Genomic DNA, 21,271 nt, shown 5'->3' with positions numbered 1-21,271 from the left:
CAGAAGTGCATGTGGTAATGGTGTGGAAGCGTGTGCCTGCCTGCGCTTTGTATGCATGATGGTGGTGGGAGTGCGCGTACGAGTTGCCGCACTGCGAGATGATCAAGCCCGATCAGATTTCCGCCAGTGTGCACGGGCGTGGTATGGTGTATGCGTACAGCGTGCCCGACTATGGTGGTACATCACTCGGTGCCCGCACAAGGACACAGGTGAATAGCTGTACAGAGGTGACTGTACAGTACGAGTGGCTGTCGTAAGTATGGACGGATCGAAGCGAAAACGAACTCCGTCCGGCTTGCCGCAAAGGTAGGGGGTGTGATTGAGCGACGATGCCTATGCCATATCCATGCCAAGGCACCTCGACCCCGACCTGTGTGGGCAGATTGACAGCATCCCGAGGCGACGCGTTTCAAGGTTCACCCGTACATTTGGGCAGCTCCCTTTACGCAACGGCAGGCTCTTCATCCAGAGTTCTGGGGCGGATTACTTTGGGCATCCAGGTATTCGCTGGGTCGTTCCAGATGCCTGGCGTCAAAGGCAAATGGCTCATTCCCAGGCTCCGGCCTGGCAACTTCTGTACGTAGTAGAGGGCCGTGCTGGTCAATCGGCGTTTGTCGGCAAGAAAACGGCGCTGGACTTAATTTTCAGATGCCGCTGCCTAGCACCCTAGAAGGTCGAGGATCTCGGGACGGAGGGCGTATAGCGTTCTTGGCTTCTTGATGCCTTGGTGCCTTGGTGCTCTGATTTATGCCTAGAAGCACCACACAGCAAGCGTTCGGCCTCAGTCGCTAGAGTCACTACTCAATAGTGGCCTAGCCGATTGGATGCTTATCCTCAGGCAAGAAAGATACACAACTTACAAAGTGGTCGACCTGCCCTTATTCGTACGGCATGATAGGCAAGGTAAGGAAGGAACGTTGTACAGCCCGAGGTCTCGTCTGGTTCGAGGCTTGCTGGAACCGGGCAGAAGCTCGGAGGCCGGGGCATCATCGTTGCATCTTGGTCCGCATCCCGCTGCAATTCAACTACACTTGCAGTCCTGCACCATCTTGCTTCTTCTCTACGCCCACAGATAGCCGTGCTCGTTCTTGACAGGCGAGCGCTCTGTTTGGACCCGACGTGTGCTTGGATCTGAAACTTGGCACCAATAGCAAACCATCCTTCCCCTCTTTTCTCTGCATCATGGGCCTCGTCTCACAGCAATTATCCTAGAGAGCATGCCTACATAGTACATCGGCCACCAATCTCGCAACTCGGCTGTGCGGGGCCCGGAGCCGGCCCCGACGACACATCCAACACTTGTTTCTGCGTCTGGACGGGGAACACTGGGGTTGCAATTGGAATGGTGTTCCTTACCACGTCGTTACCAGCAGTATCCATTCATCTCGCAACCCACCCGCCCAATCCCTGGCCACCTCTCGCATCTCATCTCATCCCACATCAGAAGCAGCCACAAGAAGTGTACCGAGGGGAACAAGCACACAAGCTCATGCTATCCCAAAGCTCAAAACTCAGAGCTCTGAGAAATCTCCCGTGAGGCACGATGAACGCTTCCGTATTGGCACCCCGAAATCGACGCGTTTCTTCACGCTGCATCCTTGACTTAGCCAGCTTACTATGTACACCACCTGCCGGAAGGTGGAGCTGGAGCCGGAGCCGGAGCCAGACGCTGAGCCCTCAGCCCTGACACCGTGAGTCCCAACCAGCGACTGGCTTCTTCAACATGGACAAACAGCACTAGTCCTTGTCGGTGGATACGATTCTGCCATGTTCCCAGGTTGTGTCTCCCACCGATCTGTCCCAACACAACTCCACGTGAAAAGGGGCAAATTTAGAATTCAATGTATCCGTACGTCCTTCCCACACTGTCAGGGTGAGAGCGGGAACGGGAGTAGAAGGCGCTAGCCCAGCTAATTAGCCCGATCACTTTCACCCCAAGACCTTCGTAATTCGGCCGATTAGGTATATCTCTCCCTGAAGCCGATGCTGGTACTAGAAGCACTCACTCCCTAAGTCCCTCATAGTCGCCAAGGGGGGGCAGCGACTGCAAGCCTGAGAAGGAGCCCGAGACAAGACCAACCTAACCTACCATGTCTGACCTCACCGACGGCCTTCACGGTTACTCACACGGACTCATTCATTATTCAAAGCCCGATGTCCGCGACACAATGTTGCTTCTCGGCCGTTCATGATATGCAAAAATTGGACCACCACCGGCCATCGGCCGTCGGCGACATAATTCTGACTTGAGCCGACCAATCACTCACACAAGCGACGGAGAGGCCAAACAAGGCCGCCAATCGCCTCGGTTCCCGACCTACCGGAGGTGTGCCTAGAATGCCGAACCGGCACTATGTCCTCCAAGTTCATTCCTGTCACTAATGACGGCACCAGCTGTTGGAGCTTGAGCTCCACCCCAGTCTCCAGGGTTGCTTTTCATCTCCAGACCCCAAACGGCGCCTACTCCACTCTCCAATTCAAACCCCTACCACGATCAAGAGTACTGGAGGCTAAGCAGCGACCTCAGTTGCGACTATACTACCTCAATTTGGTCATTCCAATCTCACTCAAGGGTCAGGCAGGCAGCGTTCGCAGCCGCCGCCAGGTGAACGAGGCTGGGGTTCTTGGCTCAGCCCCGAACAGATGATGAAGAAGAAGTACGGATAGATATTCAGAGCTTCTGCTTAATCACAGTTTAAAAACAATCTTATTCTTGCCCGACAATCGACTGACTTGCCAGTTGGCAATTGTGTCTGCGGCGGAATCTCCGCACCCCACGCCCCACGAGTCTTATTCTTGATCCTTGGACAAGTCATTTCCCCTTCACTTTGCTTTCGATCTTTACCCTTGGATTACCACATTAGTATCCTTGAGCGGACGTGACGCATTATCACACTGAGGTTGACTGGTGTCTGGGGTGTGGTTTGCCTGCCCGCCTTGTGTACGAGTGGCCTCATTCTGTATCGTTATTATTGTCCACAGTCTTCCGTCTAGTGGTGTGATAGCCTGATGAGCCTGAAAAGGGCCCGAGCACGGTTGTAGTTGCTTGACCGCTCGCCTTGTCGTCTGTCCTTGGTCCGCCTCACGTGGTGAGGCCCTTTTGAACAGATGGGACAACAAAGCGAATTCTAGCAGCATCCGGTGCACGGATGTGGTTGAAAAGACGAGAGAGGCAATAAGGCCTCAGGCGGACACGGTGTTTCCGCACTCCGCGGGCCTCCGCGAAGCGATCGCAACAACAGCGGTTCGGCGATAATGCTTTGTCGTGTCCGAGCAGCCGTTTGTTCGACCCTAGACTGATTCAGTCAAACGCCTCAGTCAGACGAATGCTCAACCCTCGCATCCGATATCGACATCAACATGTCATGGCGCCTTTCTTGCCATGGTCTTTTTCACGCGTTCCAATTTCCCCCTCTTTCTCGCAAGAGACCAGGGGTTCTGAACGATGAGGGGGCCGAGGGTCGAGGGTCGAGGATCGAGGGTCGAGGACTGGAACCCACAAGTGATCAACAAGAGACGGACGGAAAAAGCATGAGAGCGAAGACACCCCATGCTCCCCTCTCATCCCATCCCACTGGGCCACCCACGCCCACTTCACCGGCCTCACATTCTTCTTGGCCGTCTCTCATGCGCCCGCCCGCCCGCTGAGCTCCCCGCTCCCCGTTAGCAAGCTCCCCGCCGACAGCGTCTTGTAGCCTCGTCGAAGGCCTCACGTCCCCGACCCCGCTCATGGCGCCTTGTCTCTTTGTGTCGCATTCGTTCCCCGAGAACGCTTGGCCTGGTGGTCCTGTCGCAATGATGGGTATGTCGACGTTTCCGATGAGTCCCGCCCGGCAGGGCACCCAGCCAACCTGATCACGACTCGCGGAGGCACGTACGCAACGCCCAAGATTTCCATCTCCTACGAATACTTTGTACACCATACGATGCATACGGATACCATGACTCCCATCCCAACGCCTGTCCTTGGCCCCTCCTCTCATGGCGGCCCTATCCTGGTACGCCAAGGTAGCGCAGCAGCTCCAACACTTTGCAAGTCACGTCCAGATGGAGCTAGACCCAGATGGACCAAGCTTTCTCCGATTCGGAACTCTTGGAGATGTTGGAAATATCATGGCTCAGGTCCAAGCCTCGAAGAATATAGTGCACATGTCCAAGGCCGCAGATCTGTTGCCAGTGACCCGGGAAACGTCGAATACCTGAGCTAAAACAAAACCGACCAAAAACTGAATAACTGCCATAACCGAACCGGCCGAAATGCCAGTGCGGTTGCAGACCTTGGACCTGCATAAGGGATGTTTGACGTGTCGTGGTTTTGCAGTTCGCTGTGCACTAACATGACGATGGCGTAGGAGCGGCCAATCACTCCATCTAGACCCAATGCATTGTTGTCATGTTAAGCCTTCCAGTGCCTCACCTAGTCTTGAACTCGGGAGGAGTCTTGGATGCTGTGCCACGTTGAGCTGCAGCTCGAGCACGGTACGGATACCTACAGCTAAGAGGGATGACGGGGGGTTAGATGTGGCAGGCTAGAGCTCTGGAACTGTGTAGCAGCCAGAGAGAGATGGTTTCAGCCAAATTCGGCGCAGAGCCATGATCCCATTGGGTTCCCATTGAGTAGTGGTAACAAGGCACCTTGTGTCTTCCTCTCGCTACAATGTATGTCTTGTCTTACCCAAGTCCAGCTATCCCAAAGAGGTGAATGCAAGTGTCCGAATGTACTATGATGGCTCAGCTTCTAGCCCCTTGTCCTACCCACAATGGCCCGGCATCATACCTAGGATCCCGAATGAGCCAATGACCGCCCCGCTTCACTTTCCGCATAATAGTGTAGGTGAGGGTATTATGTCATCAGTTTCTCTGTCTCCATCGTCAGAAGAGAGGCTCTGTCTGGGCCCGACCATGGTGTAAGCGTGTCCCGAGGGGCTGTCACGGTCCACCGTCAAACGCCCGGACCATAGAGGGGAATACGAACCTGTGACCGGAGCGTCGCCATGCAGCACACGACCTACGACGATGACCGGCCGGCTTCAGCCATTTCCATGTTGGCGGTTCTGATGAACCTCGTGCCATTGCACCTCACGCGGCTTGCCTCATCGTGACCATCACGGGCGGTCTATCTGACTATCGGTGTGACTGTCTGTCTATCTGCCCTGCGTCTCTCCGTCTGACTTCCCTGCTGGCCTTTCCTCTTTTCACCCCAGTCGTGCGCGTTCTTCTCCGAATTCCCTGCCCGCCGCGATCCATCTCGGTTTCTCTTTCACGCTCCCTGTCTCCGATTCGCATCGTGGCCCCTCTTCTCTCCCGCTCTGTGCTATATCAGTCTCGCGAGGGCATCCGAGCTCAGCCGAGCCCACGACAAGGTCATGTCAGATGAGCCAGGGGGGGCCAGAGTGACCGGGGCAAGGCTCTTGACACTTATTCAAACAAGAGGGCATCGACTGTCCCAGAGATGGGGATACCCCCGTTTCTCATCATGTTAGCCACGGTTAAATGACCTGGGTCCAAAGGGCTCCCCGCACTGCCGTAGACAGGCTGGTCCGCCATTTCGCACCACGACTTTGTTGATACCTTGATCCCAGCTACCGCCCGCAACGTTGCCAGCAGCCAGGCGATCAAGCAGCAGCCGCTCTGGCCGCGGCCGCCGCGCCGTGTAACAACCTTGGTATAGGCCCTGTCCATAGTCTTCACCGCAAACCGACGGCGGCGGGCGGCGGGCGGCAGCAACGGGTGCGGACAAGATCCAAGCCATCTTAAACTTGCCGCCGTGCCGCGATTACCTTGGCGTGGGACATGGGGGAGGGGTCTTGTCAAATTTGTCACCCGCAGAACCAAGGGACCGTTACTCGACAACACCATGGAATCGTGGAACAAGTCTAGACAGAGAGGAGCAGTCCAGACTAGCGCAAAGGAGCAAAAAGGTGTTTAACCCTCGTCGCACATCGTCCGCGGCCTGGCGATGTCTACTCTGACCCTCTGGCGGGTGCTCGTCGAGTCGAGACTTTGGCATCCTTCACCAACCTTGACATCAAACAGCTTGGCGCGGACTGGGCTAGTCACGACACAACCTCCCCCCTTCCCTTCCCCTTCTAGTATTGCTTCTCGTCATCATCAAACCCCGCCCCGCCTTTTGGTATTGTGACAATGTCAGGTCGAGTGTCTCGTTTGCTGGTCTTCCCACGTTCCTTGCCCATCTCTGCCTCCGCCTCCACCCTCCGGACGGACTATTGCGTCTGCCCGCCCTGCTGCCGAATGCCGGATGCCGGGTGCCGGTACAGCCGCCGGGCGCCGAATGTCCAACACCAAGAACCACCTTCTGTTACCCCCCTCCCCGGCCTTAGTAACCCCCCCTCCCGAGCCGAGTCATCCCCCCTTTCGTTCCGAACCATGGTCTATCAATTTTTTGTCTTGACTCATCATCAAGGTGATCCTACGTGATGCCGTGTGATGCGAGATGTATTTGCTCGGGCGTGGCGGAGCAAGATAGAAGATCGTACGAAAATGGAGCCTCGCGATGGCGAGGCGCATGAGATTGAGCAAGTTTTCGCCAAGGATCCAAGCCTCCCTCTGCCAACTTGCCAATTCCCGCTTTTCAGCACCCAAAACAGCCCCCCCCGCCCCCCCCCCCCCGCCCCCCCCCACCTCCCCCCCCCTCCCCCCCACCCCCCCTCCCCCCCCCCCCTCCCCCCCCTCCCCCCCCCCGCCCCGCCCCGCCCCACCCTGTTCCCTACGTCCGCCCACCCTCCACACCCCCCCCCCCCCCCCCCCCTTTCTCTCTCTCTCTCTCTCTCTTTCTCTCTCTCCAACTGATCATCTGGTATGCATACGCGTGCTACGAAAAGTCTTCATGCCAAGATATATCTTGGCGCGCCTTTTTTTTTGCAGTTGCGAGCGCCCCAGAAGCCGCTAGGCCTGTGGAAATGGTACGACAATGCTTATGCGGCTGCTAGCCATGGGCGCGAACAAGCCACCGTTTCGACTGTCCATCGTCATCGGAATGGCTCAGGCCCATGGGCCAATAGCCTTGCTGCTGCTCTCTCCCCGTCGGCATCTTAATTCCCCGTTACCGCCCTAACTCCCCGTCTTGGTCCATTTTGCCTAGTCTGCGGCAGTGTCTGTGTGAGCTTCGAGACCTTTCCCGCCAGCGTGACGTTGGGGCAGGTACATGACCTACGCCACATTAAATGTATTTTCTTTCGCCAAGATGGCTCCAGTTCCATTTTAGCCCTTGAGAAGTTGAGGCTTGGCTCTTTGGCGCCTCGCCTTGCCCTGTTTTCTCTCGCACAACGCAGGCTAGGCCGGAACTAGATGCAACGGAGAAGCGCGAGTCTTGGACGCCTGCAGAGCAAGACAGGGCAATATTAGGCGAAGTTAATTGATCTTGGCCCCTAGCAATGCCTGGCCAAGGGTTTGCAGCAGGCTCAGACTCGAGAATCCCAGCTAGCAAGATTAGGCGAATGCAGATGCCCTCTCGATCTACTTTGCCGTATGCATACTTTGTTGATCAGTCATCAACATACCCAGCCATCCGTCCGGACAATATGTACAAAGCAGACTATGACGGACAAAGAAGAAGTCCCAAAATTCCGACCTCGCTCTCGACGAGAGACCCCTCCCCTGCAATGCCCCCGCTGGTCCCCCCCCCCCCCCCCCCCCCCCCCCCCCCCCCCCCCCCCCCCCCCCCCCCCCCCCCCCCCCCCCCCCCCCCCGCCGGCCCCCCCCCCCCAACCCCCCCCCCGGGCCCCCCCCCCCCCCCCGGCCCTGGTTCAGACCTCAACCATTCCTCTGGGCCCGAAGCCGCCGCCGCAGGCTGGGAAGGACCAACGTCAATCCCGGTGCAGCTCTCTGGGCCCCCTACATTCCATAGTAGAAGATTCGGAAGTGGCGCACGGTTTGGCTGCGCAAAGCGGGAAGACTGGAAGCTTAACAGCATGGCGGCGAAGCAGCTACCGAGACCTGGGCCAAGGTCAACCATGTACGAAGTACTTTGTGCCCTCCATACTGTACACACTTCACGTACCCACCCTACCACCCCTGTCCTTGTACGCCCGTTGAGTGATATGTTTCCCCATGGTCCCTGCCGGGGCCGCTGTAGCACAGAAATTGCCGTGTAGTAGTTGGCGGGGTGCAGGTAATTAGATCACTGACAAAAGTGCCCGTCTCCGCCCCTCTGTCTATCCGTACGTACACTACATAGGAGTGCAGAATTGAGGCCTGCCCTGCTCCAGTGTCCAAGGGATCCGTAGATCAGATCAGAAAAGTACCATGCTCTCCCACCCGCGGTAAAATAGACTAAAATGCCTATTTTTTGCTTCTATTCCAATTTGCCCGCATGCTCCTCCGTACTTAGTTTCCCTCCGCCTTTGCGGTATAGCGCCATTCTGTCTCTTCCAGCAGCAGAGTTGAAACGTTTGGTCCCCGGCGCCCTAGACCCTGTCAGATGAACTACACTACCATGGTAGTTTTGATCTCTTCTCTGCCATATCGCCTCTTCCTTTTGGCTCCTGTTTCTGACGCTGGTAGCCTGTAGGTACCTCCCATTGTTCGTGCTTCCCTCTTACTAATAGTCTGACCATCCGCCAGACTACACTGTCCGTGTTCCGCACATTGTCCTTTTGCTCAATCTCGTTGGTTCACGTAACATCTGTCCGGACAGACAGGCAAAGGTCTCCGGGGCCCCCAGAGAGAACTCGGCCCATCCGGTATGAGTGGGTCAGGTAGCGGCGCCATATCGCATTATACCACTTTCAGGAAGCGCTTGTTCGACTAGCGAGCAGTCGGGTAGCGTGAGGTGGTTCCACTGATGCGACTCCATCACGTATGTACAGTGTCCCACTGCAACTAGATGGCACGTCTTAGCATACCTAACCGCGCGCCGAATAGCATTGGCAGCTAAGGAAACTAAAAGGGATGGTTCTTCCGACACATCAGACAGGCCAGAACCATACCAAATGGTAATGGCCACCAGCAAGGGGGGCGAATAGTGCCGGTGCGTGCGGCCCTGACAGGTTTGCATCCCGGCGCCGGACCCTTCTCCTCCATCTCGGCCGTTCATCTGCTTGAAGCTGCATATCCCTCCCCCTCCTCTTCGTGGTGAGAGGCTGTGGTTCCTGGGAGCAACTCAACCCAACTCTGCCCACCATCTCTCTCTCGGGATCTGCCCTTCGTACCCAACCGAGTTATCCCATCTTTGGGCCAATCAAGCCCGTGTTGTGGTTCCAGCAGAAAAGTTGATCTCTGCTCCACCATCTCCCCGAGCAGAAATATCCGCCAAAACGTTTGGACGGGGACTCCATACTGTAGCCCCAAGCTAAGAAAAGAAAGCGAGTCCAAAGATGGCAATGATCTGATGCCTCACAATGACACATTCCACATACAATGGTAGTGTAAATGTACAGATAGCTCACGAGATTTTTGGACAACATGCAGACAGTGGGAGCAGGGCGAGGAAGAAGGCGGACAGAACTTAGGCCATCGTCTGTCAATGTGGCCATGTCACTGTCAACTGGAACCCTCGACTGTGGTTGCAGGCCAAAGCAAAAACACCTGTTAAGTATCTACAGAGCGCGACGAGGGCACTTTACCGATTGTCCAGGTCGCAATACATCAACCTTTGACGCTTGAGCTCGGCCATTCGTGTTGCAACATTTCACGGCCAGTGGTACACCACCGGCAAATCAAGACCGGGTATAAAAATTTTTAAGTTAAAATATATAATATTTCTCTTTTTCATTTCATCTCGCTTATTCTTTAAAAATAAAAATAAAAACAAGAATTTTTTTAATATATATATTTTTCTATTTATTTTAAAAATATTTATAAAAACGTAAATTATTTATATATATTAGTATATAAAAAAATAAAAAATTTTAAATTTTAAATTTCTAATTATATTTATTATATAATTTTATTAATTTCATAATAATTATATAAATAATAAGTAAACTAGTCTTCTTAATAAAATATAAATAAAGGAAAGCGCCAACTCTTTAGTATTTATATCAAAATTAAATAATTAAACGTGCTTAGTATTCAGCACTAGAATTGCGATTTTTCAAGTTGGAGTTTGCATTAGCGGCGCAACTTGACAAAGACCCCGACTGTGCCAAGCTTTCAAAGCGGGCTTATACTTCGTAGTATATCCGCACTACACCGCATCCAACGCTCCCTCACATTCACTCAATAGGACCAGCACTTATTGATGTAGGACTTGGACTTGGAAGCGTCGCTATGTCTCATCCATATGGAGGATAACGTTGAGACTTCATCTTGCTGTACCCGCTGGCAATACCAACCGTATGCCATGACCGAACTAGAGTCTTGGCAGCAATTTTGATCAACTCCAACACTAATTTCGCCTTCTTCTTTACCTCGACGTGCAAATCCAGCAGATAATCACAGCACGCAAGACTCGTTGCCAAGACGCCGGTTCTCTGAACGCCTGTCCTGGATACAAATGAATGGTTGAGAAACAAATTTAGAAAACACGAATCATGGACACGACAATGAGATGAAAGAAATCGCCAATCATAAGCTACACTTTGAATAAATCTCCGTGCTATTTGACAATTGCCGTATCGACTAAAGCTCGGTGAGGCTGCTGGTACGGGCGGTAAATTCAACTCCATCCCTCATTCACCCACCGTCCACTTCACGCACTATGAACCCTTAAACACCGCCGGCCGTTGAGAGAGCTACTTTCTCTCGATTTCCTGCCGTCCGCACATGATTTCTGACCATGTTATATTTGCCATCACGGCCAATCGTCACCCAATCGCCGACGAACGTTACCTTGCTACATCAGTAACCCGTAATTGTACGCATGTTTGCAACACACCTCACCGTTGCCTCTGATAGACTCACCCCTGATCAACCGGCCACTTTCCCATCGATCCCGCCCCTTACACGCATCGACTGGTTATTGCTTCCATGGACCCGACCCCTGACTGACAACGAGGACCCCATCCCCTCTCCGTCACCGATTTGTATTTAATTTTATTGAACAACTGCAACATCGACATGGTTTCGCTCTCCATAACCAGCCCACCGGGTTTGTCCGGCATGTGGGCCATCCTGTCTTTCGGTATCGTGGAATACTCCAATGTGCGTCTAGCAGTCCGTCAACTGCGCATCGTGCAGCACTCCCATCGCTACATTCGGATTCCATCCACACATGGACACTGGGTATTCGTAGTGTCTCGTCTTCCTCGTCCACGACTTCCAACCCGCCAACGGCCGCCAGTGTGTGCCAGGAAGAACGAATGTACGAATACACTTCCACACCCTCTTGGCCATAACCCCCCTGCCACCACAGGCTTGCATGGGAGCGAAAGTGCTCAGTACTTGAATATCCATTCACTACTAGTACCCGAGAGTAGACTAGTCCACTGCACAAGCTGCGGAACGCTAGTCGAAAGAATCTGGCTGGGTACGGCAGGATTAGTACCGCCATCGGAGGGCTAATTAGCCCGGCCGACCCGGGGCTTGCTCCAGGTTGAGACGACGCCATGCCATCACTGAAGATCCACGTCCGTGCTCTGCAGTCTGCACATGCTTAGCTCCATGGTTTCTCTCTCTGTCTCTCCTTTTCTCTTTCTCTCTATGTCTCTCACTCTCCATGCTGCATACTGAGTGGTGCTGCTCTTCCTAGCTGCCAGTGACCACTGACCATCCTTCAGAACGGCGTCTCAGCTGAATCGCACCCCCACCCCTGCCTGCCCAGTGCTCATTCGGCCTTCATAAAAAACCATGGCCGGCTGGCCGCCGATTCATCTGACGTGTAGCGCCTCGCCGGCACCCTCATTGGAATGGGCATCATCGCTCCAAACACTCCATCGAGGCCCACTGATTCGTCCTGTTCGAGCTGCTGATGCCGCCGCTTCCCCATGCTCCCAGTCCCTGCCGCTGCCGCCGCCGTTCCCTCCTTGCCCTTCGATGTCTCCTCTTCGCTCACGGCATGCCCCTCCAGCGTCGAAGTCCGCGCCTTCGCCCGCGGACGCGATTGTGCCTGTGCGAATTGGTCGACTCCCCGCCGTGTCCCAAGGTCTGCAGTATTTGCCGAGCTGTCCTTGGCCTTAACCGCGACTAACACGCCGCATTCCCAGTTGCGACAAGTGAGCTTGGCCGTTCCCGACTCCCGGTCCTTCACTAATCGGCCCCTAAACGTTCAGTCTAGGTCAGCCTTATGATCGACCCACGTCGTTTCTTATCGCTGCCCTCAGGTAGCAGACTTTACCCCTTCTGTGCTGTTGTCCCTCACCGAGACCGCTAAGGGTAGCGTGCAGGCCAATCGCGAGGTTTCCTGTTCAACTTACCACGCGCTCTCCGACAAGTTTGCACTCCCCACGTATGCCCAGACTACGCCGTCGTGCGCCCGCTCACGGACGTAAATGGCTTTGCTATGTAGCAACAGGCCATTTCGGGCGCCCTGGCAATCTCGCAGTAATTCTCGCGGAAACGTTGAAGAATTCCACCATTTCTCTTGCACGCAAATGGTGCCGGCAGACTAAATCACGTAAAATGAGCATACGGGGAAAATACATGGGGACTTGGGCAGCAGGATCGACCGGTAACGCGGCGATCCCGGCCGGCACACGACTTACAGATCTACCGCCCCAGCTACTAGAAACGGTCTTTTCGGTAGGGAAGTAGATGCGGAAATGATGCTGTAATTGGAGCGGCTCCTTGTCAATGTCGGCCGGTCTGGAACCAGCCAAGCCTGTTTTTGCAGCCTTGTTCTTAGTCGTTTTGGACTGCCTCGCTTCGTATTCTTTCATGCCTGAATCGCCTGCAGGGAGCAGCGCCAACGACGGGGCGTTACTGTTAGCATGCTGATCTTTCCACCCTGTCAAACCTCAGCAGGCTTGATTGCAACCACACGTACCTTGACAGGCATAGTAAATCGTCGTTAAGAATCCATGGTTTAGCGATCCCAGTGAAGATGTCTGGAATGACCAATTGGTAAGCAACACCCCTCGTCACGCGGCTCGCCAAGAGCTGGGTAGTTTGTGTACCACATAGTCAACGTCAACCGCATTATCGGTTGCCAACCCCAAGCTTCGAACACTGGTCCCTAAGCCGCAGTAGCCTGAGTCTAGGTTAGCAAAAAGTTGACTCGCCACGGACATGAAGTCATCGCGTCCCAAACGGAACGGGTAAACTGACCTGTGTGTTGCCAAGCATCCTTTGTATGGCTGCCCGCGCTGTGTGTCGATGTCAGCCATCAGTTTGTCAGGGTGCCATCTTACGTCGGATTGCCCTGTTGTGACTGACATAGAGTGAATGAAACTATAACGGCTTGTCTCTGAGAAGTCGTAGCTATCGAGACTCTTGACCAACTTCTCGTCGAGGCCAAGCGCCCTCAGGAAGCGCCGGAGCTCGGTGCCAAATGATGTCTCGGTCGGTGGTCCGTCGAGTCGAGGCAGGTCGATCAGAAAAACAATCTCGGAGAAGTCAGCCAGACCACCGAGAGGAGCTAAAGTTGAGAGCTCAAACGTTTTCCAAACCGCCCGTCTCTCCCCAATCGTATGGAACCAGATTGCCGGAAGGAATTACAATGCGGAGATAACTGCAAATCAGCAAGTGGCTATCAATAGCTTAAACAATGGAGACTCACCATTCATACTTCAAGATCTGCAACTTGGAATGCATGTATCCGCCATGCATTGGCGGAAAGCAAAATTTGATGAGGCCGCCGGCCGGAACGTTGGCGCGGATGGCGGCTTTCTGTAGCGATGAACCGCAAAGTCAACACTCGGCACAGCAATGTAAAGTAGCGTCCTTCAAACATACCTCGGCGTCGTTGGCTGCATAGGCGATGAGAAGCATCTTAGTCTCCAGGGCGTTGACTTTCGAGAGAAGCCATTCCTCGTCCCACTGGAAGGATGAGAGCACGGCCAGCTGGAGCTTGTCCTTTTGAAGGACTTCCTCAATCTTGATATCATCTCCCCCGCCCCTAGGACAGCCGTGAGACCAAGTGCGCTTGAATGCTCCTTTCGGAAATGGCAATTCCAAAACATTCTCGGGTGATGTTGCTGTTGTTGCCTTGGGATTTACGGGGCCGGAGTCAATAATCTCGTGGCCCTCCAATGCTTCAGAGCGTTGCAGCTTTTTCTGTGACTGATTATCAAAACCAGCCTCCATCGCCGAACGTTTCTTGAGTCTTGCTATACGTTCCTCTTCCATCCTCTTCCGGTCGAGAGCCAACAACCCCATAGGGCCGGTAGTGTTGGCCGAAGAAGTCGGTGGCTCCGTTCCAGATGATACAGCCCTGGCTTTAGCACCGTTCTCGAATTGTTCTTGCTGTAGAGAAAGTGCGATGGCCAACGCGAGATCAGGATCTTCGTCTGCGCTTGGCGACTGAGATCGCGCCTGATTATTGTGTGAGCTCATGTTCACTCGCGAGACGTTGCCTTTCGTTGCAGGTGTTGGCTTGAAATAACGGCAGCAATGTTCGACAATTTGTGTCGACTCTCCAGGTTCTAAATGCTCAACAGAAATTGGAAGCAAGAAAACTTCGGGATAGGAACACCTTGTGATGATGATGGTGAACGTCTGGCGACGTCAATTATATTAGGTAGCCGACGTGTAATCGAGACCCATTTTTTGTATGTCAGCTCGCGAAGTCACGTGCTTTCGTGTACTGTCATTCCTCTCGATCTGCGTCTTTATATCTGCATATCCCCCCTTATTCAAAATAGCTGCCTCTATTGACTACTTGCATTACTAGGGTTACAACAATATCGGACATCCAGCCTGTATGTTACACCTAATGCTGGATCTTGACGAGTTGTCTTCTACTGTCCATAGTCGAGATCGATGTCAATTCTTTTCGAAGCTCTATTCTAGGATTCCAATCTCTGAAGGCTGGCGTTGTCAGTGTGAAGGCATGGTATTTAATGCAGACTTAATATTTGAACAAAATTACGTCTGCATGATTCGTCGTACTAGATCCATTGTAGAACCCAGCCACTGTCAAGAGCTTGCGTATGCGTTCAGATGCTTCATGAGAGTATGAAACATGTGCATTACTTGGCTGACTGTAGGAACCAAAAAATTTCGGGGACCGTTCGTCATTGTTCACAGCCTTGTGAGAATGTTCCATTTGATCGACATCGTCCTTTGCCTACCTGGGTCACTTGTAAAGTGCACAACGCCTTTCGACATGAGAAATACAATGTACCGAGGGCATCGCAATGCTACAGTGTCCGTGTGAGTTTTGATTGCAAACTCCAATGATTCTCCTCCGTGGGGTGTTGCTATTCAGACACGTCGATAAGATTGAATTTTTAACCGGATCCAGGACAGGCTATACTCGGAATATCAACTGAGCTTGAAATTTGTGTTGATTATATTCGGTGAGAAGGCTTTGTAAGTGTGAAATATTGGTGAAGATCGCTTCAAGGTGCAACCGCTGTGCCCTGTTTGGTGCTGTTCCCACCACGGAACATCGAGGTGTGAGATCTTCTGGCCTAAGATCAGCCATTCCATTATGAAGTGCCCATTTGTGTTCGAACCAATGTCTCCTTTTCGTCAGGATTTTTGAAGTCTCTTATTCTGATTGGAACTAGGAATAAACTCGTTGAACATAGCTAGTTGGACATTTATAGATTGAGCGTCTCCCTCGAAGCTCATGAAAAGAATATAGCTAGATCTCGTTCTTTCTCCTCCTGGGGACATGTCCAAGCTATGTTTCCGGGATACGTTTGGCGGCAATGTAGAGTCTTCAAACCTGGTGATAGTGAGCCCAACTAAATAAGGCCATCATCGACCCATTGTCCTAGGATTTCAACATGCATGTGGACGAGAGTTGATAGGGTAGCGATCCTCACAGACTTCTGCTCAGACGGCCACCGACAGTAAAAATTGGAATTCAGCACAGGCTCCCGAAGAGCTATTGAACAAACGTCAAAAGGAAGGACTCACAATCAGAGCCGAGATTAAGGTCCCTCAATCGTCTTGAGACGGACGGGTGTAAGAGATATACTCCGAATCGAGGTCATGGCTGCAATGGAAATCTTCATAGAAGTATATTGCGAAGCCAGGGCATATAGGTCTATCGACACTCCTTATGACCATCCAACGAGTGCGGGACTTGAATAGAGAGGCTCCTGTTGGGCAGGGCAGCTTCCGACAACGACGTCAACTTCGTATGGACAGGAACCAGGAGACAATCTTCGAGCTCTCTCCATGTTGAACCTGAATGGAAGATTCACAACGGAATTCTTGCGTTACATCAAGCGGGAGGCATTCCGGCAACTTCAGTCAAATGTTACTCGGATGCAGCAACGATCAACATCACCGTCTTCGATGCCCCTCCGCGGCTGGGGGAGAGGTGAGGGGCCCGTTCCTTCGAATATATAGTTGGCAATCGTCTTTTGCAGGGAGGCGAATTGAGTCCTGGACAATTATGGAAATCACAGATGACGGGAATGTGAACCAGAGGTCGGTAGCATCCGGGTCATCGATGAGAACATTACCTTCGCGTCATGAATTTTCTTGAAGAGAAGCTGCACATCGGGACACTGGATCATGGATTCTGGTCGAATATTCCATAACATCGGACGCTGATATGATAAACGCCCGAGACTTACCTTGCATAGACGAAGAAAAATGCAGGAGTCATCTAGAGGGTCTGCGTAAGCAGTATAGTCACGATCTGTCATCGAGGAACGAAACTTCGCTAATACAATGTCCCTACAGAAGGCCTTTATCCCAGATATCTGATCTCTTAGCATGTTGTCGACCGTCCAGATGTGCCCAAGACAATGGCATCAAATCAAGGCTGGACTATGAAATGCACTGCGGAGGTGTATGTTGTGGCATGTTTTCAATCCAATTCGAGAGCAATAGAATCGAATATGGTAAATGGAAACGGAATATCAATTGGTCCTAACTGACAGGAAAACATCAACGTCGCTTTCGGGTATCAAGTAGAATCCCAGGTACAGTAGGCACGTAAAGCAACTGCTAGCTCCTGCTGCTTCCCGCAAACCCAAGACACCCAACAAGACAAATTAACAATCATATCAAATAGAAGCCGCGCAGACTCCTGTTTCCACGCCAGACGACTTCTAGTAACCTTGCGTCTTCCAATGAGAATCAACAGTACAAAGTCAACCAGCCAAGTGACGCCCGAGCTACCAAGTGCACCGAATTTGTTGTTTGCATTAAACAGCTAATGGCCGCCTAAGAGTACAGAGGGCGTTCCCCAGATTTTGTAGATGCCATGGGGGATTCGAGTTTCAGAATGCGGCGCAGATTGTCCTCCATAGCGCGAAGGTCGGCAGACTGTTCGCCCTGGGGTACTGGGTTGTTTCTCATGAAGCCGTTATGAACATACTGAGCCGGCGGACCCGAAGTGGGTGACTGAGTAGATGATGCCAGACCTTTGCCGCCGAAGAGATACTTCTTTAGAGCCTCAGAGCGGTCCTCGATCGGTGAGACATGCGAAGGTCTTGAGCCATTTGGAGACTGGTTGGGAGCGGCGCGGGCAGCACGAATCCGCTCTTGGTACGGGGTGGAGAAGGCAGGGCCAAGGGGCTTTCCCGAAAACCCGTCAAGCTCTCCTGCTGAGATTCCGCTAGATGATCTCTGAAGGGGTATGCGGTGCCCAGGATGAGTGTGGTAAGGCTTCGCAACGAAAGGGCCGTTGTTGGCCTCTCCCGGTGAAGGGGCAGCGGTTGACTCAGAACCGTCCGTCTGAATCGAGGAGTATAGAGAACTAGATCGCCGCGCCTGCTCCTTTTCGGCTCTATCGGCCCTAAATATGGCGTCCAGAGGCGACTCGCGAGCCCTAGGTGCAGTCGCAGGATGCTGAGGTGTCGGACGTTGTCGTTCGGTAGTCGGTGGTGACGGCTGCTGCTGAACTTCCGGTCTGGGTCCTGGAGATTCGGGAATAGATTTCGAATAGAAGCTGGGCATGGGTAAAGCCGAGGGAGCAGGAGAAGCATGGAAGGTTGCGCCGGCGAAAGCAGCTGCTGCCGACTTGTTTACCGGGATGCTCTGAGGGGTCGAGCGACGGTTCTGGCGGGTGACGTCGGGCGAAGCTACGGTATTGACATTCTTAGTCCGGGGTTTGTTGCGCGAGCGCTGTTTAGAGCCAGGCTGGTTGCTATTGCCGGATTGCGGCTCAGGCGAGCCGGAGTATGACTTTTGGGGGGTATGAGGATTGCCGACTTGTTCGTAGGCCAGGGCTGAGACGATGGCTACGTCGGTCTCGGATGCATACATCTTCTGCCCAGCAGCCTTGCCACCACCGCCCCGACCATGTCGTCGACGAGTGGGCGTTGGCTTTGCTTGGTTTGTTGTTTCTTGCATTCTGAGTTGCAGAAGAGGCGTAGTAAGACCTGTCGCAGCGAGCGCGGTGAGGTGTAGAACAGCGGTAGTCAGGGTCGACAACGGGGAAGAAGTCCCAGACAATGGTTCACCGGTGATGGAGGATGCCTTGACTGAGAAGGTAAAGATACGGCGGTGGCGAGGGCAGGTAGCTGTCGGTCACAAGGCTGTTCGTCTGTGTCTCTCGATACGCTAGCTGTAGCAAGGTTAGAGATGCTGTTTTTTTTTTTGTTTTTTGCTTCTTCCGATGTTGTGTTTTGTGCTACGTTCAAGCGCCAGGAGGATGATCTGTTTGAGGAAGCGGGTTGGGAGAAAGTAAAAGCGAATTGTAGAAGCCAGTGTCTGATGCAGGAAAAGCGCGTATATATTCTCTGCTCATGTTGCCGTACAAATGAGATACGGGCTGAAGAGTCGAGTAAGGTGACAATGGAAAGAGTCGGGGGGAAAAAGCGAAGCGTCAGCATGCAGCGAAAGAGGGGAGAGGGGCTTAAGTAACCCCGGTGCTAGGATACCTTGAGCCGAGTGGAGATGTGTGTGCCTTGCCAAACCTGCCCAGATTGGGCTTGTTCGCTGAGGAACCTCACTTTACCTCCTCGTGGAAGGCACGGTACCTGACCATACAAATAAGGTGCGTTGGGTACCTACGGTAGCTGGGGCAGTGGCAGGCATGTCATCCCGTCGCCTGAATGCCACTGCCAATAGGTACCATCCCATCCCATCCATCAAGGATCTTTGTGCCTATCCAAGTACGGATAAGGAACCTACCTACCCAAGGTAAGGTACCATTTCCACTCCCCTTACCGGAGCATCTCCAAGACTTCCAGTGGCTCAGCAACCTCCGATGAAGGACATATGGATCTCGGTGCCGACCCCCCTTCATGTGCCCTGCCAGCCTTACTCTTCTATCCGTAGTCTGCAGCTAATACCTCACAGACGGCACCCATTACCTCACCATCCTTGCTTCACTGTCTAAAGTGGCGTCGACGTGCGGATACGAGTCACGATCCTGGGTTCTGGGAGGACTTGCGTCACTCCCTCGACTCCTCAAGAGAGTCAGAGACCATAGGAACCGGGAAAACGTTGCCTTGGATGACGGCCAAGTTATCTCTACTTAATAGATTACTTGTAGTTGGGGCACACGGTCTGCTTGATGGGCACATTATTAAGAGGCCTAACGTAACAAGTCAGGCTGCTCATGTTCACAGGAACAATGTGCGGTTCCCGCGTAACATGCCATCCCGTTCGCGTAACCAGTATTTCCTCCCAATCTGTCTGCTATACCTACTTCCAACATCTCAAATGGCCAAAGCCGCTAGAAGATATTGCAATTTTTTGAAAGAGTTCCCTTTCCCAGAGTTATGCTGCTATAACAAAGCCTTCCAAAAGTTGTCTCATTCCATGGGATTTCTCGATGATGTGTCAGTCGGAGTAAGGCACAGTGCGCACCCATAATCTGAAGATATGGACCTCCCTTCGAGGTCAGGTTCCCCATGGTGCCATGTGCTTAGGTAATGTGTAGTGCCTGAGCAACCTCTCTCCACTCGCTTCTTTCAGGTAACGGCGGTAAGATAGGCTGGCCAGCAGGCCCTCAGGGCACAATACAGGCATCTCTATCCGTACTTTGGTAGGAGTCTAAGGCACCTTATAGAAGACGAAGGTACAGGGCACCTCAGGCAGGGAGCGATCCCGTTTCCCGCACTGTACCTTACCTAAGGCAAGGTTAGGGAAGGCACGGGAGGCATGCCACACCTCATGAACCCCGCCAAGGCAGGAGGACCGCAGGTTTGCTGAATGAGGCGCCTTGCGGACCGGGGCAATTCCCGTCGGCAACCTCTCCTACCCTCCATTCGTATACATCACCAACCCACGGAAACCCAGCCAGCAAACGAGACACGACAAACGCTGCACCAAACCACCAAAGTTCTTTTCTTCTTCTGAAAACTTGAAGAGTCACTTTGCACCGTCTTTGTAAGATATTCGCCCGCTACCTGGAAGGCTTGACATACGCTAGCCCGCCGGCCCGCAACCCTTTTGACCTCGCTGATCGGACTTAGCTGACCACCTACAACGAGACAGAAAAGGTACGCTTCTCACGCCTTGTCCGCAAGCTTTACCAAATACCGAACCGTCGCCGCCTCGTCGACTTCCAGTTTGCAATCTTGATATTCTCCGATACTGCTCGGTCGCTCAGTATTCAAACTTACCGACTACACCCTAGTCGAACCGTAGCTGCGATCCTAGATACCACGATGGCCGATGTCGACATGACGGATGCGCCCGGGACCGCGGTCGCCAAGAAGGCCGCTGACGGCGAGACCAAGGCAGTTGATGGAAAGAAGCGCTTCGAAGTAAAGAAGGTGAGTAGATGGGAATTCGGATAGCCTCACGCAAGCTTACCAGTGCCTCTAGTGGAACGCCGTTGCACTGTGGGCATGGGACATTGTCGTCGACAATTGCGCCATCTGCAGGAACCACATTATGGATCTCTGTGAGCTGGCCCCTGACACGGCTTTCCGCAGTTTCGCCCTTCTTCAACATGCTAATAAAGTACAGGTATCGAGTGCCAGGCGAATCAAGCCTCTGCCACGAGTGAAGAGTGCACTGTGGCCTGGGGCATTTGCAACGTAAGTTCTCTTTGTTACCTCTGCCTACTCTCGCTAACCTCAGCGCAGCACGCATTCCATTTCCACTGCATCTCACGTTGGCTCAAGGCTCGACAAGTCTGCCCGCTGGACAACCGTGACTGGGAGTTCCAGAAGTATGGACGCTGAGATAGTGCAAGACAAGATGGGAGAGTCTTTGCCGACGGATACGCAGCGTCACGGTGTGACAGCCATGCGTAATAAGGATACGATCAGTGGTACTGTCCTTCGAGCGAGGACTGCGTACGGCTACTCAACAGCTAGCTAGAGGAGCCTTGAAGGATGGGCACATT

The 21,271-nt window shown here is 53.1% G+C and overlaps 5 protein-coding genes across 5 annotated transcripts; 1 reads left to right on the top strand and 4 right to left on the bottom strand.

The window, feature by feature from the left end:
- Positions 1-5,479: 5,479 nt before the first annotated feature.
- Positions 5,480-5,752, bottom strand: CORC01_13663 (uncharacterized protein; the record flags this gene model as incomplete). The annotated part of the gene is made up of 1 exon (XM_022625279.1): positions 5,480-5,752. One exon carries the CDS (start codon positions 5,750-5,752, stop codon positions 5,480-5,482), a length of 273 nt encoding a protein of 90 aa, XP_022468215.1.
- Positions 5,753-10,975: 5,223 nt separating this feature from the next.
- On the bottom strand, positions 10,976-11,167 carry CORC01_13662 (uncharacterized protein; the record flags this gene model as incomplete). The annotated part of the gene is made up of 1 exon (XM_022625278.1): positions 10,976-11,167. One exon carries the CDS (start codon positions 11,165-11,167, stop codon positions 10,976-10,978), a length of 192 nt encoding a protein of 63 aa, XP_022468214.1.
- A 558-nt stretch (positions 11,168-11,725) lies between these two features.
- Positions 11,726-14,553, bottom strand: CORC01_13661 (ubiquitin interaction domain-containing protein; the record flags this gene model as incomplete). Its single annotated transcript, XM_022625277.1, has 10 exons — positions 11,726-12,158; positions 12,315-12,505; positions 12,603-12,787; positions 12,884-12,944; positions 13,014-13,087; positions 13,165-13,202; positions 13,273-13,442; positions 13,495-13,567; positions 13,616-13,725; positions 13,792-14,553. Coding segments are annotated over 10 exons (2,097 nt in total), but the record flags the coding sequence as incomplete, so codon positions are not given.
- A 2,634-nt stretch (positions 14,554-17,187) lies between these two features.
- On the bottom strand, positions 17,188-18,318 carry CORC01_13660 (uncharacterized protein; the record flags this gene model as incomplete). Its single annotated transcript, XM_022625276.1, has 1 exon — positions 17,188-18,318. The coding sequence occupies one exon, from the start codon at positions 18,316-18,318 to the stop codon at positions 17,188-17,190; it is 1,131 nt and encodes a 376-aa protein (XP_022468212.1).
- A 2,267-nt stretch (positions 18,319-20,585) lies between these two features.
- Positions 20,586-21,107, top strand: CORC01_13659 (E3 ubiquitin-protein ligase RBX1; the record flags this gene model as incomplete). The annotated part of the gene is made up of 4 exons (XM_022625275.1): positions 20,586-20,693; positions 20,746-20,824; positions 20,890-20,960; positions 21,009-21,107. The coding sequence occupies 4 exons, from the start codon at positions 20,586-20,588 to the stop codon at positions 21,105-21,107; spliced, it is 357 nt and encodes a 118-aa protein (XP_022468211.1).
- Positions 21,108-21,271: the final 164 nt, after the last annotated feature.

Source organism: Colletotrichum orchidophilum (genome assembly GCF_001831195.1).
Source record: "Colletotrichum orchidophilum strain IMI 309357 chromosome Unknown Scaffold_205.1, whole genome shotgun sequence".
Lineage (NCBI taxonomy): Eukaryota > Fungi > Ascomycota > Sordariomycetes > Glomerellales > Glomerellaceae > Colletotrichum > Colletotrichum orchidophilum.
This window is presented reverse-complemented; position numbering and strand designations above follow the sequence as displayed.